The 25,604-nt window shown below is 47.6% G+C and overlaps 1 protein-coding gene across 3 annotated transcripts in view; it reads left to right on the top strand.

Annotated features, from left to right (window-relative positions):
* Slc7a14 (solute carrier family 7 member 14) overlaps nt 1-25,604 on the top strand; it is a 126,569-nt gene that overhangs the window by 86,735 nt on the left and 14,230 nt on the right. For 2 of the 3 annotated variants that reach the window (XM_006971162.4, XM_042278881.2), the window contains 5 exons: nt 1,610-1,846; nt 4,510-4,727; nt 13,443-13,589; nt 16,447-16,655; nt 18,586-19,463. In XM_006971162.4, the coding sequence (XP_006971224.1) occupies nt 1,610-1,846; nt 4,510-4,727; nt 13,443-13,589; nt 16,447-16,655; nt 18,586-19,463 (1,689 nt within the window). Of the gene's footprint in view, nt 1-448; nt 585-1,609; nt 1,847-4,509; nt 4,728-13,442; nt 13,590-16,446; nt 16,656-18,585; nt 19,464-25,604 lie in introns of those variants that run through there. The other variant, XM_076573943.1, reaches the window with a different exon arrangement.

Genomic DNA, 25,604 nt, shown 5'->3' with positions numbered 1-25,604 from the left:
CTCATGGTGGGCAGTGCTACCACTGGGCAGGTGGGCCTGGGATGTAAAAGAAGACCGACCAAACATGAACCAGAGAGAACAAGCCAGTGAGCAGTGTTCTCTGTGGTTCCTGCCTCGGGGTTTCTGCCTGGAGTTCTTTCCTGACTTCTCTTAAAAACAGATTGTGAGCCGGGCTTGGTGGTGCACACCTGTAATCCCAGCACTCAGGAGGCAGAAGCAGGGGGATCTCTGAGTTTGAGGCCAGCCTGGGCTACAGAGTGAGTTCTAGGACAGCCAGGGCTACACAGAGAAATCCTGTCTCAAAAAACCAAAAGGGGAAAAAAAAAAAAAAAGATTGTAACCTGGAAGTGTAAGCTTTTCCTCCCATGAATGACCTGGAAGTGAAGCCTTTCCTTCCCATGAGTGACCTGGAAGTGAAGCCTTTCCTTCCCATGAGTGACCTGGAAGTGAAGCCTTTCCTTGCCATGAGGCTTCTGGTCAGAGTGTTTCATCACAACCACAGAAACCAAACTAGAATAACCACACCGTGACACCCTGTCTCAAAAGGTCCAAAGAAACAAACAAACAAACGATGTTCCTAGGAGGTGAGATTCAAGATGTCTGTAACAGCTTGGATGTGTCACATCCAGTCCTGTGCCTGTGACAATGTTTTAGTAGTCATCGACTTTAGTCCCAAAGAACTTCATGGAGCTGAAAGGTTGCTGTCGACTAGGACAGGCCGCCACCCTGGCCCGTGATGTCTGCCCTGCAGCACATCTGTGGTGTGCAGGTTCAGAGTCACTGCTCTGCCGGCCCCCACAACACGCACAGCTGTGCAGGTCGTAACACCTGGGAAAGGTAGTAAATGACCCATTGCCGGCTTTGGGTAGTGTGCGGTCTTCTTATCAATGTTTTCAGGTTTACTCCTACTTATAAAGGGAGAAGTGCACAGTAAAGCAGAGTGCCGCATCGCACCCGCAGGGCACACATGGCACAGCAGTACACACATTGCACACAAGTGCACACATGGCACAGCAGTGCACACATTGCACACAAGTGCACACATTGCACACAAGTACACAAATGGCACACAAGTGCACACATTGCACACAAGTACACACATTGCACCAGCAGTGCACACTCTGCACTCAAGTGCTCACATGGCACACCAGTGCACACATTGCACACAAAAGTGCACACACTGCACACAAGTACACACATGGCCCAGCAGTGCACACAGCTAACGTTCACTGTGTCTCTTCAGTCTAGCGTCTCCTCCTGCATCTGGTTAGTCCCAGGATGCTGTGTTCATCACGGCCCTGGGAGTAGTCAGCTATACGGTATGTATTTGTTTGGATGTGTGTATCCACACTCCATATACAAGTTTACAACAAGTGGGTAGCAGGCTAGTCCAGCTAGGTTTGTGCAAGCACACCACAGTACTCACACAGCAAGGAAATCATCTCATAGCACATTCCACAGAACATGTCCCATCATCAAGTGACCTGCGGCTTGTGAGTGCTGGTGCTAACAGCCCGGAGATTCCTAATATCTCCTCTTAAGATCGTCAGGCACCAAGACCACAGCTGATCTCCAGGAGCCCACTTCCTGTTTTGTTTGTCCTTTGCAGGTGTGTGCTATGCGGAGTTCGGAGTTCGAGTCCCCAAGACCACAGGATCTGCCTACACCTACAGCTATGTCACTGTCGGGGAGTTTGTGGCATTTTTCATTGGCTGGAACCTGATTCTGGAGTACCTGATCGGCACAGCCGCTGGTGCCAGTGCCCTGAGCAGCATGTTCGACTCCCTGGCAAACCACACCATCAGCCGCTGGATGGTGGACACAGTGGGGACGCTCAACGGCCTGGGTGAGACCGCGTCAGCCCTCCCTGACACGCCAGCTCGTGAGCCAGACGGACAGACTCCCCTTTAAGAATGCAACTTGGAGGCTGGGAAGATGGGTCAGTGGGTAGAGCACTTGCTGGGCAACCTGAGGACCTGGGTTTGGTATACCCAAAACACACACACACACACACACACACACACACACACACACACACGCACACACACATGCACACACGTGCGCACACGCACACACGCACATACACGCACACACACTCCAATTTGGAAAAATGTGTCAAGAACTTCAAATGCTTCTTTTTGTTTTTACAGAGCCATTCTTCACTCTAAGGAATTATTCTAATTCCCATGAATACATCATACAAAAAGACACTCATCCCAGTCTTATTTTTAAAGGTTGCACACCCCTTATTTGAGATGCTTGGGGCCAGTAGTTTTTTGACCTTGGAGTTTTTTCAAACTTTGGAATATTTACATACACACAATAAGATGCTGGGATTGGCCATTGACACCCAGGTCTAACACAAAATTTATTGGTTTTCCATATACATCTTAGACACATAGCCTGGAGATAATATTATTCAATATATTACTCAAAGTCTCATTGTACGTGTGACTCTTCTCACTTGGGATATTGTGGAAGCCACTCAAAAGTTTCAAATTTCGTAGTATCTCAAATTTTGGATTTTTAGATTATGGATGCTCAATTATAATAATCTGAAAAATTCTTCAATAAGACAAATGGCCATGTGAATTGTGGATACATATTGTGTGCCTGACCACTAAAAAGATGGCCAAGGAGGTCACAGCATGCACTGTGTACTAATATGTCATGTCACAGATCAGAGGGCACAGACTGCACTGTACATGCACCCTGACAAAAGCGACATGAAAATAAAGCTAATGCAACCAAAGGAACTGGGAAATCACCATGATTTCATTGTCAATTTTCCCCCATTTCTCATAACTAGTGTTTTCACTTCCAAATTTTAAAAAGAAGTTTTTCTTTTTGGTTTGTCGAGCCAGGGTTTGTCTGTGTAACATCCCTGGCTGTCCTGGAACTCACTTTGTAGACCAGTCTGGTCTCCAACTCACAAAGATCCACTTACCTCTGCCTTCTGAGTGCTGGGATTAAAGGCGTGCACCACCATCACCCGGCTCCAAATAAAAAATTTAAGGAATAAAATGATTCCAGTCCAGGCAACATCCACAAGGCATCCTAATACTGAGCAAGAGCTGAGTGGATCAGAGGTCACCTGACAAATGCCCAGAGACAGACCACCTGTCCCTTGCCACTGGCTCTCCAGCCTAGTGCCTGGTCTACCCTTCCACATTTACAGGATTTGTAGTAATAGTTGAAGAGGCTTTGGAGTCTTGCTTCAGAATTTCCCAAGACAGCTGGGGATGTAACTCAGTAGTTGGGGCTTATGCAGTACATTTAAGACCTTGAGTTCAATCCCTAGAGTTCACACACACATGGGCAGGGGACAGAGAAAGGGATGGGAGAGGAGAGACTCCAAAAATAACTCTGAGGCTATGTCAAATCGTTTGACTTCAGTGTACTTACCTCAGAAAATATTTGGCAAAAATGCTGAACAGGGCTGAAGAGATGGCTCAGTGGTTAAGAGAACTTGCTGTTTCTCCTGAGGACCCAGGCTTAGTTCCCAGCATCCATGTCAGGTGGCTCACAACCTCCTGTAACTCCAGCTCCAGGGCATCCAAGGCATGTGGCTTCTGCGGGTCCCTGCACGTGTGTGCGCAGACTCATACACAGGCACACAGAGAGAGAGACAATTACAAATAATAAAAATAAGTCCTCTTTTTAAATTGCTGATCACCCCAGTGCCACAATAGCAAGGCTAAAGATCGTGGCTGTGTTCTGATTTCATAACATTTTGATTCTGAAATGACCCAAAATCAGTCATCCGCCTCACTCGCTTTGCAGATGAGGTCCAGAAAGATGAGGCCATGTGCCGAGGCCGCACTGGGGGCTGTTGGCAGAAGGACAGCTGGAAGCCAGGCTCCCTGGCTGCCGCCGCCGGGGTAGTGCCTCTTCCCCTCCGCAGAGGGCAGGCGTCCACTGCCCACGGGCAGCCAAGCTGCAGGACCTGTTCACAGGGCGTTCTCTCTGTGTAACCCCGCGCTGCAGAGGAGAGAAGAAAACTCTTTTCAAATATGCACATTTTGAAACTTGCTAATAAAGAAAGATTGTGACACTGGGATATAAATCTTACAGATTACAGGCCAACAGTAAGGAAGATAAAGAAGTTCTCACAGAATGTGTTAGACATATGCACATATGTGCCACAAATGTCCCAAGACGCTCCGGACTTTACATGTACCTGCCATGCTTCCACCGGTATCTTGCAACTGTCTCATTACATGATCCAAATTTTGATCTCTGGTGTCAGGTGACCTTATCTGTGTTCCAAACTTCCTCACTTGCAAATAAACACTTGCACCTGCTTATGGGCCATACAGTGACATGTGTATGTGTACACACAGAGAGACAGACAGAAAGACAGACAGACAGGCAGAGAGCCTTCGCTGCTCTTTCTCACAGACTAGCCACTACTCTGTGAGTCATAGCAATTCGGATGCAATGGGGTAGAGTGAGTCCATGGGCCCTTCCTTCTCTGTGGATGGTACTAACCATGTCTTCCTCCTGTAGGAAAAGGAGAAGAATCATACCCAGACCTCCTGGCTCTGGTGATCGCTGTCATTGTGACCATCATTGTAGCTCTGGGGGTGAAGAATTCCGTGGGCTTCAACAACGTCCTCAATGTCCTGAACCTGGCAGTGTGGGTGTTCATCATGATCGCAGGCTTCTTCTTCGTCAATGGCAAATACTGGGCTGAGGGCCAGTTCTTGCCCCACGGCTGGTCAGGGGTGAGTTCAGTCCCTCACCCCTGTGATGGGCCTTCCAGGATGGGAACAGTCTAAGACACATTTTCAAGAAAATGTGCTCTTTTAGTTGGGAATGTTCTGAAGAAGTCTTTAGATTTTAACTTGTTCACTGGTTTCATAGGCATGTGCTGAGATCCCAGTCTACACAGAGAGCAGAAACAGATCAGATGTGGTATGCTCGCTCAACATGCCTACCTCCATGTTAGTGCTGTATGCATTACCTCATCACATCATCACAATAACCTTGGGCAGAAAATATTCACAATTGGGACCGAAGGATGAAGGCATCTGTGCCCAGAGAGGGCCAGTGACCCCCTGTTAAGCACTGTGCCAATGGTAGAATCAGAACCTAAAGCCAGGGGTATTGGATCCAAAGACTGTAGGAACAGTTCGGTTCTGCTAAGAGCAGCCGCCATGCACAGAAATAGACAAATTAGTAAAGAAAGCCAGGAAGAGTGGATGAATGGGAAAGGGCTGAGTTTTGCCTCAGTGTTAAATTAGAGGGAAAAGCATTTGTAATCAGACTCCAACATCTCACCCTGGAAAGAGAGTCCTGCCGGGGTCTGAGAGCAGTGGAGTGACAGTTTGAAGTCCCATCTGAGAGGCGCACAGTCCAGCTAGTGTGGTCTGGGGACAGGAGGGCGAGCTCAGGGGGAAGAATGTCCACCCCCAGGACCGGTGACAGTAAAAATGTAGGTCAGGGAAGCAAATTCTTTACACTAAGGTGGCTCTGAGTTCCATCTGACTTTTTCTGCAGTTTGCCCAGAAAATATTTATTTTACGGATTTACTGGTAAATAAATCCAGACTTTTTTATGATGGAGCATAAGTCAAAAATTTTCTAGATGGCAGCATCTCAGAAGTCCTCAGGTCCTGTCCTCTCATTTCACAAGTGAGTGACTCTCCAGAGCCCCAGAGAGCAGGTCGGCCCAGAGCTGGGGTAGAGCGCAAGTGCAGGACTCTGCCCAATTTGCTTTTGTAGCTTTTGCTTAGACTGGTTTTCCTCCAAGATGTCCAGGGATCAGAAATCACTCTTGGAGAACATTCAAAATAACTTCTGTTTATTCTAAGCCATGCCATGTTAGTCGGTGCAGAGAAATAAGCAAGTCGTTTAAGCCAAAATTGCAAGTCTTCTGCTGACCTGTAGGAATTCCACAGAACCACGAAGCGCATCCCTCCTCTCTGAAATGAATAAATACTGAAACTGGTCGAAACCAGAAGGGGGACAAAGAAGCACTGTTGGATCCCGAGTCTACATTTTCTTATGATACACGTTGTTCTTTTCCTATCACAGAAGAGAAACAACAAATTATAAGAATGGAAACAAGGAATGTGTCCCAGACCCCAAGTGCGTTCTTTCTGTAACTCATGAAAGCGTTCTCACGGTACAGTCTTCTCCACACCGTGAGGGATGACTGGGTTGAGGACTTACTGGAAGACACTGGGCACCAGTTCACTTCTGTGTTCTCAGCTCCTCTCGTTATCGAGGAAGGAGACAAACTTGTAGCAAATGCTTGCAGAAAAGGATAGCCTTGTGGCTGCCTTTGTGTGGTACTGTGAGAATAATGTCTGCCATGCTGTGTTCTGCTCCGTCAATGTCAGCCAGCTCTTACAGGTGACGCTTGATCCCCATCATACACAGGCTCTGAGAGACCGGTAACACACTTGATCTCACTTCACCTAGTCAGGACAAGGGCTATAGGATCGCAAGGCCCTTTCCTCTGTTTTAGTACCCCGTGTATACTATGCTGATCCCTCTCCTCTACGTATTCTTAAAAATAATGAAGACGATGAGGGCTGAGGAGATGGCTCACCAGGAAATTGCTTGCTGCCTAGGCAACAAGCATGAAGACCAAAGTTCGAATGCCCATAACCATACACATGCCAGCCAAGCAGGCATGGTGGCCCAACAGTAATTCCAGCTATTGGAAGGCACAGACAGGGGGTCCCAGGTCAAGATGGCTGGCTAGACTGACAGACCCTACCTCAGTGAATATGATGAAGAGCAACAGAGGAAGACTCTTGACAACGATATTGGGACTACACATGCAGACACGTACTCATACCTTCACAGATGTAAACACACATGCACACAAAATTATAATAACAAGGTAACTAATCTTACATATTTTCCTTAAACGTTCATGAAGAATTAGAATGCTGGAATTTTTTCACGTGCATCGGTATTTGTCTGCATGTGTCTTTGTGCACCACAGTGTTCATGCAGTCTGACCTGCAGAGACCAGAAGAGAGAGCAAATCCCCTGGAACCAGATTTACAGATGGTTGATAGCCGCCATGTGGATGCCACGAATGAAACACCCAACCTAAGGAAGAGCAATTGCTTCTCTGACGGGCAGAGCCATCTCTCCAACCCCTGAACTGGAATATTGGGGCTGAAAGAAACATTAAGAAATACCAAGTTCTTATCTTCGCTCAGACTGAGTGTGCATCACCCGCTGTGAGGACGAGGAGGAGTGAGGGCCTCTGAACAGCCTTTCCTAGTTGTGAAGAAAGTGACGCGTCTTTCAGCCCTTTCTTTCCTCCGGTGCTCTGTTCTGGGGTCCTCATTCTCGCTGAGGTGTCTTCTCCCCGCGTCAGGGATTCTACACCCTTCCCAATCAAGAGGCCACTGCTTCAAGGAGTCATCAGACCAGCTTTGGGGCCCCGGGTTTATGCACCCTGGATTCTCATTTGCTTTTATAGAAAGAAAATAAGGTCTAGATTTAGGTGTAAAGAAGAAAAGGAGCAATGACTTCTCTTTGTGACAAGCACTCTCAAATACATGTTTCATTTGCTCTTCACGGGAGCCCTAGGAAAAACAGCAATGCTGTCCACTTTCATGCCGAAACAGCTGAAGTTTCACCCAATGCTAGTAAGCGGTCTAGCTGAAATCGAATTCCAGTCTTGGGTGAAGCAAGTCCGTATTGACTCCACCCTCCCCTGGTTTAAACCCCTTGAGACCAGCCAGCTCTGTTTAAACCTCTGGCCACTGACCTCACCTAGTAATCTGAGTAGATTTGTCATTGGCCACTAGAGAAGCCTGCCTGGGCATTTGGATTTTTAATGTGTATCTCTTATCCCAGAAAGAAACAAATGTACATCCCTGTGCTGTGACAGGAAGTGTTATCTGAGAGCGACGGACAGCATGCGAGCTGGTGACTCAGCCTCCCATCCTCTGCCTGGCCTTGGATTGCTGCACGCGCTCCCCAGTGAACAACCTGGCCTTGCTCTTTCTCAACTTTGGTTTCAGATCACTTTTCTTGTCCAGCAGGGCCACTGTAAATTTAAATCACGTATGGTAAACATCTGGCACCTTCTCATGGCTCGATCACTACCACAGCAGTAAATGTATCTCCACTCTTATCTAACAATTGTCAGCGAAAATGTTTTCTTACTCAGCAGCTGCATGAATGTCTATGCTGCTTAGGGGACCCCGAACCCCACTGCTAACTAGGGGACTAGTACAGGGTTCCAGTAACTTGGGGTGCGCTGTGCTTTAGGTAGAAGGGGAAATGAGGCAGGATTTCCTAAGGACATCATCCCACTGGTGTAAGCACAACTTGCAAGTGCCATGAAAGGGTTAATGAACAACCAGTCCTCTGGCAATGGGGCCCTCACAAGCCTCTTCCAGCCACCTCCTTCCAAAGAAAATAGCTTAAGGAATGGTTTACTCACTTAAAGGTTCTGGGTCAAATGCTTCTTTGGTCTTGAAGAGCTTAAGAACAACAAACATTTTCCCCTATATCAAGTGACTCTGGCCCTCAGTTGAACCCCGGCTTCCATCTGCAATTCCTCAGTCCCTGGACGTTGTTGGATGTGGGCGCCCTTTATGTTATTTGTTCTTGATGCTATCTTATGGTTTTTCTTTAACCAAATAAGACATTTTACCAGCACAAATAGCTCCCAGGAAAATAGTCCATAAGTAAGAATTTGCGAGGAATTCTGAAGGCCTCCGAAGGAAAGCTATTATTTTCCATACTCTCCTGGTCTGAATCCATTGGTTGGAACCTATTAACACATTCCACTGTCACTGTGGACAGGCTGCTAATAGAGCCAGGCCACGAGGGTGGTTCAGAATGCCATCAGCATTGTCATTTTGTCTTGTTGGCCTGGCAGTAATTAGACAAAGGGGCCTAGTTATTTTCTAACGTCTGAAGCTTCTCAGGACAACACAGGAAGCCCACCTCAACCTAATGCCTCACAAACATCATAAAAACCTGGGGGGCACAACTTTTTTGTTGTTGTTTTTTTTTTTTTTTTTTATTCATTTTGTACACAGTGTTCTGCCTGTATGCCTGCAGGCCAGAAGAGGGCACCAGATCTCATTACAGATGGTTGTGAGCCACCATGTGGTTGCTGGAAATTGAACTCAGGACCTCTGGAAGAGCAGCCAATGCTCTTAACCTCTGAGCCATCTCTCCAGCCCTTTTTTTTTTGGTTTTTCAAGACAGGGTTTCTCTGTGTAGCTTTGGTGCCTGTCCTGGATCTCGCTCTGTAGATCAGGCTGGCCTGGTACTCACAGAGATCCGCCTGCCTCCACTTCGCAAGTGCTCGCATTAAAGGTGTGTGGCACAGCCGCCCATCGAGGAGAGGCACAGCTTTTAGGGACCCTGCACACTGAGTAGCAAGCCACTCGGGACAGTGCCTTTGACAAGTAAGCAAGCTAGAGCCCTCCATGTGTTGTGATGCTTCTCTGCAGAGCTGTTGGCAGGGTAAGCCCATTCTGAGTCGTCTGGGCAAGCATCCGCACAGGCCCACTGCATGTAGGTTTTTCATGTCTTTGCAGGTATCCCAACCATAAATGCCACTGGCCAGATGAGCTCTGTGGAAAGTGAGGCAGAAATCAGCTTTCATGATCACACCTCCTCACATTTTTGTTTTTGAGTTTTTTTGTCCTCACATTTGTTTACAAGAGACAAAGGGGGAGAGGAGAGAGAGAGAGAGAGAGAGAGAGAGAGAGAGAGAGAGAGAGAGAGAGAGAGAGAGAGAGAGAGAGAATAATCTTATCAGATAGCTGAACATGATGGTGTATACCCATAATCCCAGCAGCCCAGAGACACAGATAAGTGGGTCATGACTTCAAGAGCAGCCAGGATCGCATAGGGAGACCTTGTCTCAAAAACAAAATAAAAACTAACTCAACTAAAAAGTTGATCTTTCTGCTGATTTTGTTTATTTCACCTGTCTTATTAGGCCAGAGCCTGTTTGGCCTTGTGTGTTAGACTCCCCAGTTCCTTCACCCTGGTCTACCTCCACTTTTTCTTCTGTCCTGTGCTCCAGACTTCCTCCTTGTCCAGCCTGTAGGGCTTAGCCAATGGGAGATATTACCAGACCATCAGAAGACAAGAAGAGAGCAAGGTCATAGTGTTACCTCCTCACTCCTGCCTGGCCCTGGCTCCACACTGGGGGTGTGCTCCTGCTGGCCAGCCCTGCTCCCCATTTTTAGATCTCACTGGATCCCAGGAATACCATTCTGCCCTGGACTTCTAAACTTATAGATGGCAATGGTTGACTTAACTTCCCTAGTTGAAGCTGCCTGGACCCGCCTCATGCTTGCCTGTATTCCCTTCATTAGTTTCATTTCCCCCACATCATCTGTGTTGAATTCTGTTACCAGTTGAATGCAGAAGGACTCTCAAATGCCAAGTCTTTGATGGCTCTGGTCTTTCTTCAACTATCATTGCTTCCTAATTCTACACATGCGGATTCAGACTAATCTTCACTGTCTCTACAAGTGTATTTCCCTCTTCCCAACTTGATCACAGTTCATTTTCTAGTGTCTAATCATCAATAATTGTCATCCAGGCCTTTATTCATTTGGAAAATAGAAGTATTTGTGTTTTGCAAATAATATAGATGCTTATTAATATTAGTCAGTTTATTACTATGGTCCAAGTTATATTTGTGGTCCTTAAGCATCCTCAGGACTTCAAGTACCACGAGGCCAAGCTCAGAGTACTTTCCTCTCCTTATCAATCACAGTGCTTGGCACATGGCGGTGCCTAGTGTAGCTGTGCCATGTTCTAAGTGGAGGAGAGCTCCATGCCCTTGGATTTGATTTGCCCTAGAAAAATTTACAGTAGTGATAGTAATAGTATTAGATAGTGAAGGCCAATATTTTTAGCACAAACCATATTATGTGATATAATTTATCTCATTTACTCTTTGAAACAACCCTGTGAGTTGTTATTGCTATCTTAGTCATGAAGAAATTATTTCCAACAGACTAGAAACTTACCTTAGGTCATCCAGCTAGTTTAGGACACAACCAACCAAGGTCTGTTGGCCTACAAAGTCCACACTCCTAGCAGACCAGTCACACTGCACACATGGCACTGGAGCTTCCCTTTGGAGCACACAATGCTTATTTCACTTTAGTCAAGACATGGTTAGTCTTTTTAATGCTTCCAAAAGGATGGAGGAAAGAGACCTGCCATCACTTCCACTGAGTCCACTACTTTTCAGGTCAGTCATCCTCGACTCCTGGTCACTCCTCACATAGCATGGCTCACACCCCTCTCACCTTCTAAGGGAGACTCGCCTCAGTCTACCTGGCTGTTGTGCCAGGTCACCAGAAATGTATAACAGGTGTGTGTGTGTGTGTGTGTGTGTGTGTGTGTGTGTGTGTGTGTATGCATGTTTTATGTTTATGTGTGTGCACATATGTGCATATACATATGTGCACGTGCACGCGTGCACACACACACACACACACACATATATGAGGAAAAAATTTTGTTAAAGAAAGAAAAATAAGACCTACCTTAAGGCATGGCTTTTCTATGATCAAGACAAGTTCACAAGCTGCAGTCCCAGCATATATTCAGCCTTGGAAATCAGTAATATTCTCCAGACAAGAGAAAACGAGCATGCATCCAGAGGGCAAACTTGCTTCCATGATGCAGTAAAATCTGTTCCCTTCCTTCATCTGGCAACTGACATCGTTTTCCATAGCCTGATTGAGGGCTCTGCTGAGGGAAACTCGGTTTCTTCTCTCCCAGGGACAGCTTGTGTCCACTTGGTTTGCTCAAGTAGAGCAGTTCTTAGCTTTTTGTGCTTTAGTTCCCTTTGACTATGGTAAAGCTTATGATTCTCTTATTAGAATTAAGTTTCAGATAAAGAACCTAATTATACAGAAATTTTAAAGCAATTCTGTTGCAATACATAATTTTAAACTGTGTCATAATAATAGTATGCTTCTTCTTCATTAATATCTATATCCAAGAACTACCATAATTTAGAACAGCATAAACAATTTTCCAAGATCTCTGCAAAAGTCTCATGATGTGAAAATGTCTAGTTCTACTGGTGACAAAAATCATAGTACAACCATCATCAAAGAAATCCTAAAATTTAGTTAACAGCTAGTGGCAATTGAAATGTGACTCTTCCAGACAAAGTCACATATTTCCCAGAATACCACTAACCCCAGAATCAGACCTCCTAGGATAGGAGACTGGAGTCTGAGATGCCAGCTGGGACTCTCCGTAAGAAACTGTTTCATTTTACAGATGAGCAAAGGTTACTCTGGGCCGCCTAAGATGACATTGAAATTTGTGATGCATTTTGCTGGTTGTAGTATCTAGTATTTTTGTTTGCACTTGTGAAGAAGTCCTTGGGGAAGGTTAAAAGTTAACACTTCGGGCTAGAATGCATTTGGCACATCCTTTATAGACCTTTATAAAGGGGGATGGATAGTCCTCTCTACACACGCTCTATCCTGCTGGAGCCCTGGCGGAGTTCGGAGCTTGTGTCTTTATCTAGAACTCACCATCGTCTTCTACTAGAGCATCCCAAGCAATAGAAGAGTCACATCTTCGCTTTAGTTGATGCTGAGACTATCAAGGCTAGGAAAGCTCACTTAAAAGAAAGTCCTGTGGTCCCCACCTGAAGGGTTTCAATAACAGCCTGACTGAAGGCCTAACCACCCTGAGAGTCACCTAAAATCCTGCAGACACAGACTTCAGCCAAAGTTTCTGAGCAAATGGCATCCCCCCAGCTTTGCCCAGCCGCCTGCCTCATACCCAACAGGGTCATTCAAACACAAAGGGAGCAGACAGTCAAACAATCCCATCATCCTCCCATCTTCCCTTTAAAGGCACTAGAAATCTAAAGCTTGCCTGGCCTCCAGTCTAGACATTACCACAGGGCTCTCAGGGCAGAATGCTTCATGCAGAAGTGTATGCACTTCATCCACAGAAGGCCAGCAGCTCACATCCAATGTATCCCATGGTGGTCAAAAGTCCCTTTCCACATTTCCAAAAATCTCTTACATCATGGTTGAGCACTGAGAGGTGAAAATTAAACAAAAAATACAAACTATACAGGAAACACCCTGAAGGAGGCAGCTAGTGGTAGAGAACTTCACTAGCATGCGTGAGACCCTAGGTTCGATGCCTCCTGCACCAACAGCAGAGAGCCAACACACCGATTCTTTTTTTCAACAAGAATTTGAATATGTTGACTAACCCAATTTTTAATTCAGCCATAAAATTCTCATCTGTGTTTAACACATGAGGAAATGCCCAGTCATACAGCAAAGCAGAGCAGATCAGAACTTGGCTGCTTACAGCCAGCTCTTCCACAGGTCCCCTGTGCCATTCGGGAGCATCCGCAGAGCACCGGGCGGTTCTGGGCACATTTAAGCCGTGTTCTGCCCTCTTTTCTGAGCCTGACAGCTGCCATTATCGTTACAGGTACTGCAAGGAGCAGCCACATGTTTCTATGCCTTCATTGGCTTTGACATTATTGCCACCACCGGAGAGGAAGCCCAGAACCCCAACACATCCATCCCTTATGCTATCACTGCATCCCTGGTCATCTGCCTGACAGCGTATGTGACTGTAAGTATCAAATGCTGATGGGACCCTCCTCATGACCCTTTATGTTTTATTGTAGAAGGTGGTTCTAGGGCTAAGGAGAAGGTTCAGTATGGTAGTGCAAGTTCAAGGACATGAGATCAATCCTGAGAACTCACACAAGAAGCAAAAGTCTGGCATGGTTGTGTGTGCTGGTAATCCCAGCACCGGGGAAGCAGACAGACAGATCCCTGGGGCTCACTGGCCAGCCAGCTTCACCTGCTTAGCAAGTTCTAAGCCTAGGAGAGACCCTGTCAAAAACAAAATGGCAGACTGTACCTGAGGAATACTTAAGGTTGTCCTCTACACAATCTGTACACACATCTGCGCACCCTTACACACACTCACATTCACACTCACACATACATACACACACAACAGCAGCAGCAAGTGTGGCTGTAGGACTGACACCTCCTCTCTCAGGACATAGACTTCTCCTCACTCCCTGCTGGTGCTTGCATGGGGTTTCCTTGTGTCCCCTGTAGCTCCGCCTATCAATGACAAGAAGAAACTCGGGACCTCAAATTGGAAGGAAAGAAAGGCCCCAAGCCCTCACCTCAGCCTGTGCCTCTCAAGTCTCCATCCCTACCCTTCCCTATGCCTGGGGACAGTGTGCAAGGAGCGGGCTGTCGTCCAAGCTGCTCAGGTCATAGGCTGGCAGTAACGGGTGGCCTCTGTGCACAGCCTCAATGCTCTTCTGTCTTCTGGGCGCTTCCCGGCAGTGGAGAGGCAAGGCTCCCCCACAGAGGCGGCGAGAACACGCTGTCCTTGGGAGACACTCTTGCCCTGAAATCTGGAGAGAAATGCAGTTCTTTTCAGCTCGGTCTCCTAACACTAGCTCAAACTCACCCTCGGGGTTTCCCTCAGAGAGAAGCCTCTAGCCTGGTCTCCTCAGGACGCATGAATACACTCGCACATACACGTCTAATGTTTCCTTCTCAGTCCTCATGGCAGAATTTCCCTCACAGAAATTGTTAGCCTCATCCAACACCTTCTTAGCTCCTAGCCATCTGCCCAGCCACCAGGACATGGACACTCCCTGGTCCTGAGAGTCTGTCTGGGTCATCACACTCAGGAAAAAGACAGCATCCAGGGGGCATGCCACCCCTAAAGATTCCAATATGCTAACCTGCAGAAGCACATATGTCTAATGAGCTCAAAGTCATGGAAATTAAGAATAACTCAGGAGAGGGTACAGCCTATCAGACTGGCCAGCCCTCATTACTCCAAAAAGTCATCTTGAGCCATTACCTAAGGAATGCAGACCAAATGATGAGGCAAGAAAAACAAGATTGTCTATTGATGGAAATCCAGTTGCCTACCCAGACATCTTATGAATGAATGGGTCAATTATCACCTCCCTCCATGAACACACACTCAAGTGTCTTCGTATTATCCAGACCCTGATTATCCTACATTGTGGGAGGTGGGAGGTGGCAGGGCAGGAGCAAGAGATCTCCTCTGCTCTGTCTGTCTCCGTCCACATTTTCATCATTCCACTCCTCCCTGGAGAGGTAGACCCTGGCAGCATGCACACACAGAGAAGCTTACCATCACGGTTCCTCCCTTAAATAGCACGTTATAGATTGCAGAATACGCTTTGTATCTACCAGGCTAGCAGCTTACCCCATGCTGATCTGTGTGGCCAGGAGACCCTGAGATTTGCTATGAGAACCAATCACACTCCAGCCACTCTGCTGCATCCTCACAGGCAATGTGACGAGAGACAGCCCTGGGGGCCCTGTCTTTCAGGTCCCTTAGCTGTGCCTCCGGGACCCCTTGGTCTTGTACTGGTCAGTAAACGGTCACTGTGCTGGGCTCCACGGCATATTCTGCTGCCTTCCCTGGTGACCCATGGCTTCCCTGGGGGACCCTGGCTCCTGAGGAGCAGGCAATGAAGTGGTCTAATGTGACCTCCATCCAGTTCAGGCGTTCAATTCCCTTCTTGGTGTCAGAGTTGTTTTCTACGAGCCAGGAGGAGTCACGTGTGACTGCTGGCTGCCCTGTTTAGGGTTAATATCAGAGAAATCAATTTTACAGCAGATCTCTGACATAGAAAGGAAAACAGGACTCCTACAGGAGTCTCCAGACAAGCAGAGACACAGTGGCTTCACAGAGCTCGACTGGATCCATCCTGATGCCACAGTTCTCTAAGCCAGAGAGAAGAAATGAAATATGAGTCCTTACTGTGACCTCGTCAGCTCATTGTCTCAAACACTTTCGGTGTTTTGACCTCTGAGGCTGGGAGTGAGAAGGAGGACAGACCAGAGCCAGTGGGTCCTGAAATAATAGAAGTAAAGCCTTGTCCTTGTCCTGGTGACATAGCCCAGGGAATAAAGGTGCTCGCTGCCAAGCAGATACGAGGTGGATCCCCACAAGCCACATGACAGAAGAGAACTGAGCTGCCCTACCATGTGCTTCAGCTTACACACGCGCACACGCGCAATCATACACACACGCACACACACACATTCAAAAACACACAAATGCTTTACGAAAAAGAAGAGGAAGAAGAAGTGAGAGCTTTGACCTTAGGGGCAAGGCACTTGAGGCGCCTTCCATCTGGGGATGTCTGAGAACAGATCTGTTTCTGTGAGGCTTGAAACATCTGTGGGGTTTTCCTCAGATAGGAAAAGGCCACGGAGACATTTTGGAGATTACTTGGTCCCAACCACTAAAAGTGAAAGTAGGGAGAAAACACGGAGACCAAATGGTCTAAATAAAAGCCACGTGCCAGCTAATGGTTCCAAACTGCCACAGCGGCCTCTGCCTTCAGGTCGGGGTCACCCGCCCATGCTGTCCGTCCCCTCTGCCTCCAGTCCGTCTTCTTTTGTCTTGACAGGTGAGCATGATCTTAACTCTGATGGTGCCGTACTACGCCATCGACACGGAGTCCCCTCTCATGGAGATGTTCGTGGCCCATGGCTTCCATGCCGCCAAGTTTGTGGTGGCCGTCGGGTCGGTGGCGGGACTGACAGTCAGCCTGCTGGGCTCTCTGTTCCCCATGCCCAGGGTCATTTACGCCATGGCTGGTGATGGGCTGCTTTTCAGGTAAGGGTCCCCAGGAAATGGTTCCACTCTGCTGCTGCTGTCCAAGAGGACTGTCACCCACTGAGATCAGCTTGATGGCTGCCTTTTCTAAAGACTGACATCTTGTCAAAGTCTGGGTTTCAAGAGCTCAGCCTCTGAAATGGCCTCTCAGATAACCCTAGGTCCTTCCGTCCAGAACCAAGGGGTGTGAACCCTTCACCCTCCGCTGACATGCATTTCCCCTGTGGGGGCAGTTGGTCCAAATCACTGTGTGGAAGGCGAGGGTATTTCCAGAAGGAAGAACTCAGGGGCACCTTAGGCCTGCCTCATAGTGAGACCAGGCTCCTTTCTCCAAAGCCCCCCTGAAGCTGAAAACATCCAACAGTCAGAGAGGCGATAAATCCTCTAATGATAACAGGGGGATTGTTACAGTAACTGTTGTTTGTGGACAGTTATCAACATGGGTGCAGCTGGGTGGTCTGTGTGCTGTGTCCAGTGAGTACACCAGGAACTGAAGAGGTAGAAGGGCCTTGACCAAACCTTGCTGCTGATGAGTGGTGGGCCAGAACTTGAAACCAGAACTATCTGGCCTGGAACTCAGACTCTCATTGTTTAATTGTGTGTGAGCGTTTGGCTTGTTTCTATACACCACATGCGTATCTGGTACTTCCAAAGGCCAGTAGAGGGCATCAGATCCCCTAGGAGCGGAGTCAGAGATGCTTGTGAGCCGCCATGTGGCCGCTGAGAACTGAACCGCCATGTGGGCGCTGAGAACTGAACCCAGGTCCTCAGGAAAAGCAGCCTGTGCTCTTCACCACTGAGCCATCCCTCCATCCCTGATCCTCAGACTTTTCACAGCAGCAATACTTGTGAAGTTCCAGCCTTTGGGGCAGCCATGGAGTGGTCTGTCTCCCACTGACCAAACTGGACATGCCCTTTTTCTTGATCTCCAGTGCCTGTCGTGGGGGTCAGGCAGCTCTCAGAGGGGTCGAGAGAACAGGCTCAGGGCCTTTATTTCTGCCACTGGCTGTCACTTCCTGCCCCTTCCCTGAGTCTACACCAGGCTAGAGCAGCTGCGCTGGGATGCTGGGTAGATCGAGACAGGGCTGAGGTGGTGGGACAGCTCACAGCTTCACACATCGGTAAAATTTCCTGCAATAAATAAATAAATAAATAAATAAATAAATAAATAAATAAATAAATAAATAAATAAATAAATAAATAAATAAATAGAAACCAAAGAGGAAAGACGCTGTGGGCCCTGGCTCACTTAACCGTTCTGTGTGATTCAGAGGAGAGAAATGATGAAGAATGGGGGAGGCAGGGCCGGGAGAGGGGAGGGGAGGGCAGAGGAGCCTCTCTCAGGCCGGCGGGGCCTGCTGCAGAGGGGCTGTGTTTTCACCACCCCGGTTCCCTTCTCACCTCCAGGTGAATTTGGTCTGTGTCACCAGCCCCTCCACTGTGCCGCTTTACCAACTCGATCCCTGTCCTTATGCTGCAGGGCGGTGGTCTCAGGTGTGAAAGCTTGAGGTGTCTTTTAAAGTACAGTTGGCTGGACATCACCTCCAGAAACTCTGATGTGGAAGGGCTTGTGAGCATGTTCCTTCCCAGCAAGAACTGGTAATGCTGCAGATTGACAAGTTTTCCAGCTTCCATGTGGATTTCTACAGACCTCCTAGAGTCAATCAGTCCTTCCTGTCATATAATGAATAGGACCCCTTGGTTTCGGGGGTTTTTTAAGGCTTCATATCCAGGAATTAAGGTGAATTCTCTAATGATGTCCCACAAGCCAAACTGTAGGACTAGTGTAGCAGACAAGTTAATCGGAAGGGCAGGGCAGGAGGAGCTACCCACCCCAAGCTGTTGACATTGCAGTTCTAACATGCTGGTATGTTAGAAGCAGTCACCATGGGTACTGTGACCCTTAACTCTGCTTACACCTTCCCTCCAGGTTCCTGGCTCACGTGAGCTCCTACACAGAGACACCAGTGGTGGCCTGCATCGTGTCTGGATTCCTAGCAGCTCTCCTCTCACTGCTGGTCAGCCTGAGGGACCTGATAGAGATGATGTCCATCGGCACACTCCTCGCCTACACCTTGGTCTCTGTCTGCGTCTTGCTCCTTCGATACCAACCCGAGAGCGACATTGATGGTTTTGTCAAGTTCCTGTCTGAGGAACACACCAAGAAGAAGGAAGGCATCCTGGCTGACTGTGAGAAAGAAACGTGTTCTCCTGTGAGTGAAGGGGAAGAGTTCTCCAGCCCTGCCACAAACACCTGTGGGGCCAAGAACCTGCCGTCCTTGGGAGACAATGAGATGCTCATAGGGAAGTCCGATAAGTCTGCCTACAATGTCAACCACCCCAACTACGGCACTGTGGACATGACCACAGGCATAGAAGCCGATGAATCAGAAAACATCTATCTCATCAAGTTGAAGAAGCTGATTGGACCTCGCTACTACACGATGAGAATCCGGCTGGGCCTTCCAGGCAAAATGGACAGGCCCACGGCAGCAACAGGGCACACGGTGACCATCTGCGTGCTCCTACTCTTCATCCTCATGTTCATCTTCTGCTCCTTCATCATCTTTGGCTCCGACTACATCTCGGGCCAGAGCTGGTGGGCCATCCTTCTGGTTGTTCTGATGGTGCTGCTCATCAGTGTGCTGGTGTTTGTAATCTTGCAGCAGCCAGAGAACCCCAAGAAGCTGCCGTACATGGCCCCCTGCCTCCCCTTTGTACCTGCCTTTGCCATGCTGGTGAATATCTATCTCATGCTCAAGCTCTCCACCATCACGTGGATCCGGTTTGCCGTCTGGTGCTTTGTGGGTAAGCAATGTCCTCTGGAGCCGTGGGCGTCCCCTTTTTAAGGTCTTGAACAGGCTTATCCCAACATTATGCCCTAACTGGACAAGACACCTCCATTCTTAGAGAAAGTGGCTTGGTTCTATAGACCCATGCTTGCTTCATTGGTCAATAAAGCCAGTGACCACTGTTCTGCCTGATATGCCCTTGGTCATGGTCCTGGAAGAAGGATGCTCATCAATCCATTACTTCACTAATGCCTAATTACTGAAAGTTCTTCTTGGGTGAGAATAATTAGTGCCAGAAAAGGTTTGATTAAAATGAATGCCCATTAAAAAGTACCAGAGGGAAGCATGATAGCATGTGGGGGAGGTTGGCTGGAGTCCTCTTAGGCACCAAAAAGTATGGTCAATTATAAAAGAATTCGTTGATCTTAATTTGACCAAATTAAACTAAAAGGTCAATACAGTCTGATTTTTTACATAAACAAAGCCTGAGCCAAGTGTGGACTGGGGCATTATTTTTCTGATACAATTTTATCATGGTACCATTTTACACCGCTCGGTTCATTCTAGCTTTTGTAACTATTCAAGATTTTCCCCCAAGGTCCTTGTGTTACCCTAAGAAATGCCAATGGAAGGTGTCCATCTTGTCTTCATTCTTGCTGACCTCCATCTGTCATTGATGAGTGACCTAACTCTGTTAGAGCCTCCGTTTCATATCTCCTGGTGTAAAGCCATGCTGTCCTCAGAACTCACTGTCACTGACTTTAAGAAGCCCCATACTTTCTCAAGAGTTCTGATTTGACTTTGTGATCAATTAGTATTGAATGCACTTTGGCTCCGTGTTGGTCATATCTAACCATTGCCGGTGTTTCTGAGGCAGCTGGGGATGGATCGGAATAACTTGAGAGGGGCATCTAAGCAAATTTAAAGTTCATTTGTGGCTGTTCTTAAGTCCTTGGTAGCCCAGGGGGTCTCCAGTAACGAATACTTAGCGAAGGAAGTTTGGCAGAGCAGGAGCATCTCACACACACACACACACACACACACACACACACACACACACACACACACGGCATTTCCTGCCTGAAGCAAGGACAGCCATGGCTCAGTTCACCAGGTTAAGGAGACAGACACTCACGTTGATTAGCAGCCTGTCCACTACTTGAGGTCAGGGGATGTCGGTGTCCAATGTGTGCCTAGAACAGAGTGCCTTGGGACATGCTCAGGAAGTGTTTCTTAAATTATTGTGAAGTACTTTTTCAGAGGAGACAAAATTGAGATTGGCCGGAAAGCGCTTGGAGGAAATAGGATGTGTGGGGCCTGAAGGGAAGACTTAGTGAGATGGAGGCGGGAAAACCAGCAGCCAAGAGAAAGGGCAAGTTTCTCCTGGAGGTTCCCCATTCTCCAGGCACAGTGCATCTTTCCAAAACATTCTGTCCAAGCTCTCACTCTCTAGTTTAATCCTGTTCAGCTTTCGGGGGATTTCTCGAGAGGACTCCACTGGCTCATCAAGACTTTCTCCATTTATACGCTTTAGTAACAAACTCTCATTTACACACTACTGTAGCTAGCCAATGGGAAGACTGCTCTGGACAGAAGGGACTGAAGTGGGTAAAAAAAAAGATTCTAGTTACGTGGCTGTCAGTGAATGAAGGCATAGATATCAACACATGTGGACAGGGTCATCGGACAGCTGGGAGGGCTTCTGCAGGCAGGCCGGGGTCACCCACGGCCAGGTGCCCGTCCCAGGAGTCACACTGCAGTGCAGGGACTATTTACGGGAGCTTTCTAGAATGCTTTATAGTCCTACTCTTATACACACACAAATAACAAAAAATAAAAACTTCCCTATGTGGGAATCCTGTGATTTCACAAATGCTTTTGCTTAGGAAGACACTGTAGATGATTTTTTTCTTAATTTAAAAAGTGAAACATAGTAAAGAAAAGAACAATTGAATCTTATATACAAACCCTGTGGCTCATAGAAGTAAGTAACAGTATAGCACTATTTACAAGTTGTTGTGAGGGATTTGCCTCGCTTTTCAATCCTCATGGCAGTCTCCCTTGCACAGATGGAGAATGACGGCTCTTGCTTACAGACACACAGCCAAAATCTAGCAGAGCTGATTCTAGAAGTGGGAGCGCAGAGTCCCTCATCAGAGCAAGGACATGACTTATCGGTAGAGTGCTTGCCTAGGAAGTACAAGAATCTTGGGTGGACGCCTTCACAAAGAACCCCTGAGCTTCCTAAATGAGAGACCTCCATCACAGTCACCATGCTAAACTATGGTCCGCCACCACCTCTGTCCCTCTTGGTTTTATGGAGTAGACTAAAGCTCCAAAAGGATGGATAACACCAAAGTCAGCGGAAGAATGGGCTCTTGACTCCAGTGTACCCCACTTCAGTTCTAGGACTCTCTTCACCCCACCACCAGCCTTGACCTATAAATTTAAAAACTCCACCTAACTTCCTGTAAACACAGGGGTCATTCTGTCGTCTTTGAACTGACGGCTGGTGGGGGCACAGGAGAGAAAACGATGGAGAAAGCAATGAATACTTATCTTCTGTTTTCTTCCTGAAGCTCTGAAGTGACTCATTGTCCACCGGCTTGGACAGGCTGGCTATCACACAGCAGAGCACAGTGGGAACCATCCCCAGCTCAGGCTGCCCACTTGTTATCAGACAGAGGGAAACCTCCCTGAGAGCCTTTTGCAATCTTGCTGATAGCACAGACTACAGACTCCCTCAAGAAGCCATTTCCCACTGGCCTAGCAGGATGCCACACGGCACGCGGAGTGGGTATCTGCGCTCCACAAGCACCCAGGGCCAGTGCACAGCCCACCAACCACATTTGGCATTGCTAATCCTTCCAGGCACCGACTGCCAGCTGATTCCGTGACTTTTGAAGGCAGTTAAGTCACTAAGCTTCATCCAGAACAAAGAGTGCCAACTCTGACTACAGATCAGAATACTCCGGTTACTTCTGGGACATTCTAAACACAGGCTTCCCCCACATAACATTATGATTCAATTGATTTGGGTGCTCAAGCGTATAGTATGATTTTAGAGCTCTGCCGCCGAGGAATTTTTCATGTGCAGCCAGGTTTTCAATATTCTATAATCTTTTCAATCAATACTTCTCCAAGGGTCATCTCAAACCACCAGTGCTGACATCACAGTGGACTAGCTAGGATGCAATTTAGGGCTTGACAAGCCCTCCAGGTGGTTCCAATTCATGCTCCAATTTGAGAGCTGTTGTTCTAGAGCGAAGACATTATCAAGCAGAGGAAGTAATTTAATTACAAAATCTATTTTTCAAAAACATTTTCCATGTATAAGTATATCCATCCCACAGCCCCAAGTTGGCTTATAAAAATATTTATGATCTTACACAATTACAGTAAATATCCCTCCTCTGAGTTTGTGAGGCTTCTAGACTTCTCCTGTTTCTTCAGCTTATGCACAGTGTAACTTTCCTAGGAAGAGCAGTGGAGATGTTATTAAACCAAGTTTCTCATGGAATCTACCGCTTCTTAGCAAATGTCCATGACTAAAGCTGAGTCATGAGGGGGATGATGTTCCGGGATGGGTTCTTGTATCCAGCCTTCCCTAAGTGCGTCTTAAGCAGAGGATTTCTGTAACAGTGTTTCGCTGCGCTTTGACCTTCGAAAGAGCATGACTCACAGAGTGAAAAGAGGACAAGGCTCAACAAGATTTCCCTGCACACACTTACCTTCCCTTTACACAAGAGGAAAGATACAAGTAATAAATGTTCATTAGTCCAACAAAGTGAGCCCAAAGCCGTCTTCAGAGCCTTGTCCTCTGAGAGGATGCAGGCTGGTAGGAGCATGTCCACGGGTCCAACACTCTCAGGAACATGTTCTTACCAGGGTAAGAACATGGCAAAGTGACATTTTCCAGGGTCTCTTTCAAGCCTGTAGTCCCCAGAGGGCTCATATTAAGAATTTTCAGGGTTGCTGGGCAGTGGTGGCACACACCTTTATTCCCAGCACTCAGAAGGCAGAGGTAGGAGAATCTCTGTGAGTTCGAGGCCAGCCTGGGCTATAGCGTCAGTTCCAGGAAAGGCTCTAAAGCTACACAGAGAAACCCTGTCTCAAAAAACAAAAAAACAAACAAACAAAAAAGAATTATCAGGGTTTAAAAAAAAAAAAAAGGATGGCATACACCTTTAATCCTTGCACTCAAGAGGCAGAGACAGACGGATCTCTATGAGTTCAAGGCCAGCCTGGTCTACAGAGTGGGTTCCAGGACAGCCAGGGCTGTTACACAAAGAAACTCTGTTTCAAAAAATGGGGCTTGGGGGGGTAGAGGGAGTGGATTATCAGGTAGCCTACTCAGTGGTACCATGAGAATAGCCATATTTTCATTTATAATTTGTTCAGTCCCTCTGAGGAGAATGAAATTTTGTCTTTAGAGTCAGAGAACAAACAGGACTTGGGATTTGGACAATGGGCTTCATGTGTTTTATGCCAGGATATATTATTTTCTTCCTTCTATTTGTTTGTGTTTGTTTGCTGAGGCAAGTTTCTTATATCCAAAACTGGCCTCAGAGTCTCCTGTGGCCTCCGAATAACCTTGACTCCTGAGCCTCCTCCCCCACATCCTTAGCGCTGGGATTGCAATCATGGTGAACACTCGGTGTATGCAGTGGTGGGAATCAAACCCGGGCCTTTGTGCGTGTTAGGCAAGCACTCTCCCTCCTGAACCTCATCCCCAGTCCTCCAAATGTCATTGTAACGAGAAAGCATCCGCCTTTCTGGTCTTTGCCTGAGCTGCCATTTAAAATACAATTGGAAAGTAACAGGAAGCAGCCACTGAGAGGGAAGAAGTGGAAGAGATGGGTGCTAAGGTGTCCAGATGCTTGCCGGTATGTTCCATAAACCCATCTGATTGGCATGCTTCGTGGTGGCAGAGGAGAAAACAGTCAGTAGTTTCCACACCAGTCATGCTCAGGAGAAAGAAACTCAAGTCTCCAAGGCCTCACAGGGACGGCCACAGTATCGGTGTGATAGTGTGATGCCAAACGGAGATAATATGGCGAGGAAGCTTGTCACCAGCCCTGTGCCTGCAGGCAGGGGGTACTGGTCTGGACACAGGAAGGGGCAAAGAATGGAAGGAGAGAGCTGTGAAAGGTGTGGAAGGCCCTGGAACCAGTGTGTGTGGTGCACACAGAACCAACACCTAGCCACCAACCCTGAGCGTTTGGTTTCTGCTCTTCCTCGGTGAGCTCCACCCACACTGTGGCACGAAGCTGTCCTATTGTGATTGCTGCTAGCCTTCTACAGTGTCCATTCACCACAATGCAAACTCCGCTCCATGTAGGCTGGCCCTGATAAAACAGGCTGCTGTGCATATTCTTTTACGTGTCTTTGGTGAGCAATGAACACATTTTTCTTGAGTCTCTGTGAGATGTGGGATTTCTAGTTCGTCATATTAGATTTCTCTCTCACTGTAGCAGCTGTCACAGCCATCACGTGGCTCAGATGAAGACAGGTCCCCAGCTCGGCCTTAAAGATGAGGCACTGAGCACAGTCATTTGACTTCACAGAGATCGGGCCCCTCCCTTCAAGCCTGCTCTTCCTGGCACGCCATATCAAACAAACCTCACTGTTATTACAATCGACAGGGTTCACGGTGGTATGTAAAAAAATAATCAGGAAGAGCAGGACCTGGTGGGGACTGTGGTGGGTGGGGTGGACACCTTCTCATTAACCAGTCTCCACTCCTGCATCGGCAAATGTCTGTTTTGGAAAGCTGATCCCAGAGCAGTCAAAATAAAAAGCTTTGGGCATAACGGAGTACCTCAGCTATCTGCTGCGGGCAGGGCTTCCTGCTGGAAAATGCACCCCAGGAGGAGGCTGCTCCACCCAGCTGAGGTCAGGTGACCCTCCTCCTTTGAGCTCAAACACAGCTACGTGCAGAGGACAAGGAGCTCCCTTGAGACTTTAGAGATCAGCGGCCCAGGGTTCAAGCCCAGTGTGTGCCTGTGGCACTGGCATTCTGCTGGACTGTTGTCACCCAGTCTCTTTCCAGGTTGAGTCTCCTTCCAGCTCCCCAGTCCTTACCCAGGGCTTTCATTTGAAAATCTAGAGCCATGTGCTTGGCTTGCCCAGGGTGGAGCTGCATAAATTGGTCAGT

This window comes from Peromyscus maniculatus, chromosome 6 (genome assembly GCF_049852395.1).
Source record: "Peromyscus maniculatus bairdii isolate BWxNUB_F1_BW_parent chromosome 6, HU_Pman_BW_mat_3.1, whole genome shotgun sequence".
NCBI classification, from domain to species: domain Eukaryota; kingdom Metazoa; phylum Chordata; class Mammalia; order Rodentia; family Cricetidae; genus Peromyscus; species Peromyscus maniculatus.
The sequence above is the reverse complement of the archived record's forward strand: the minus strand, read 5'-3'. Positions and strand labels throughout refer to the sequence as shown.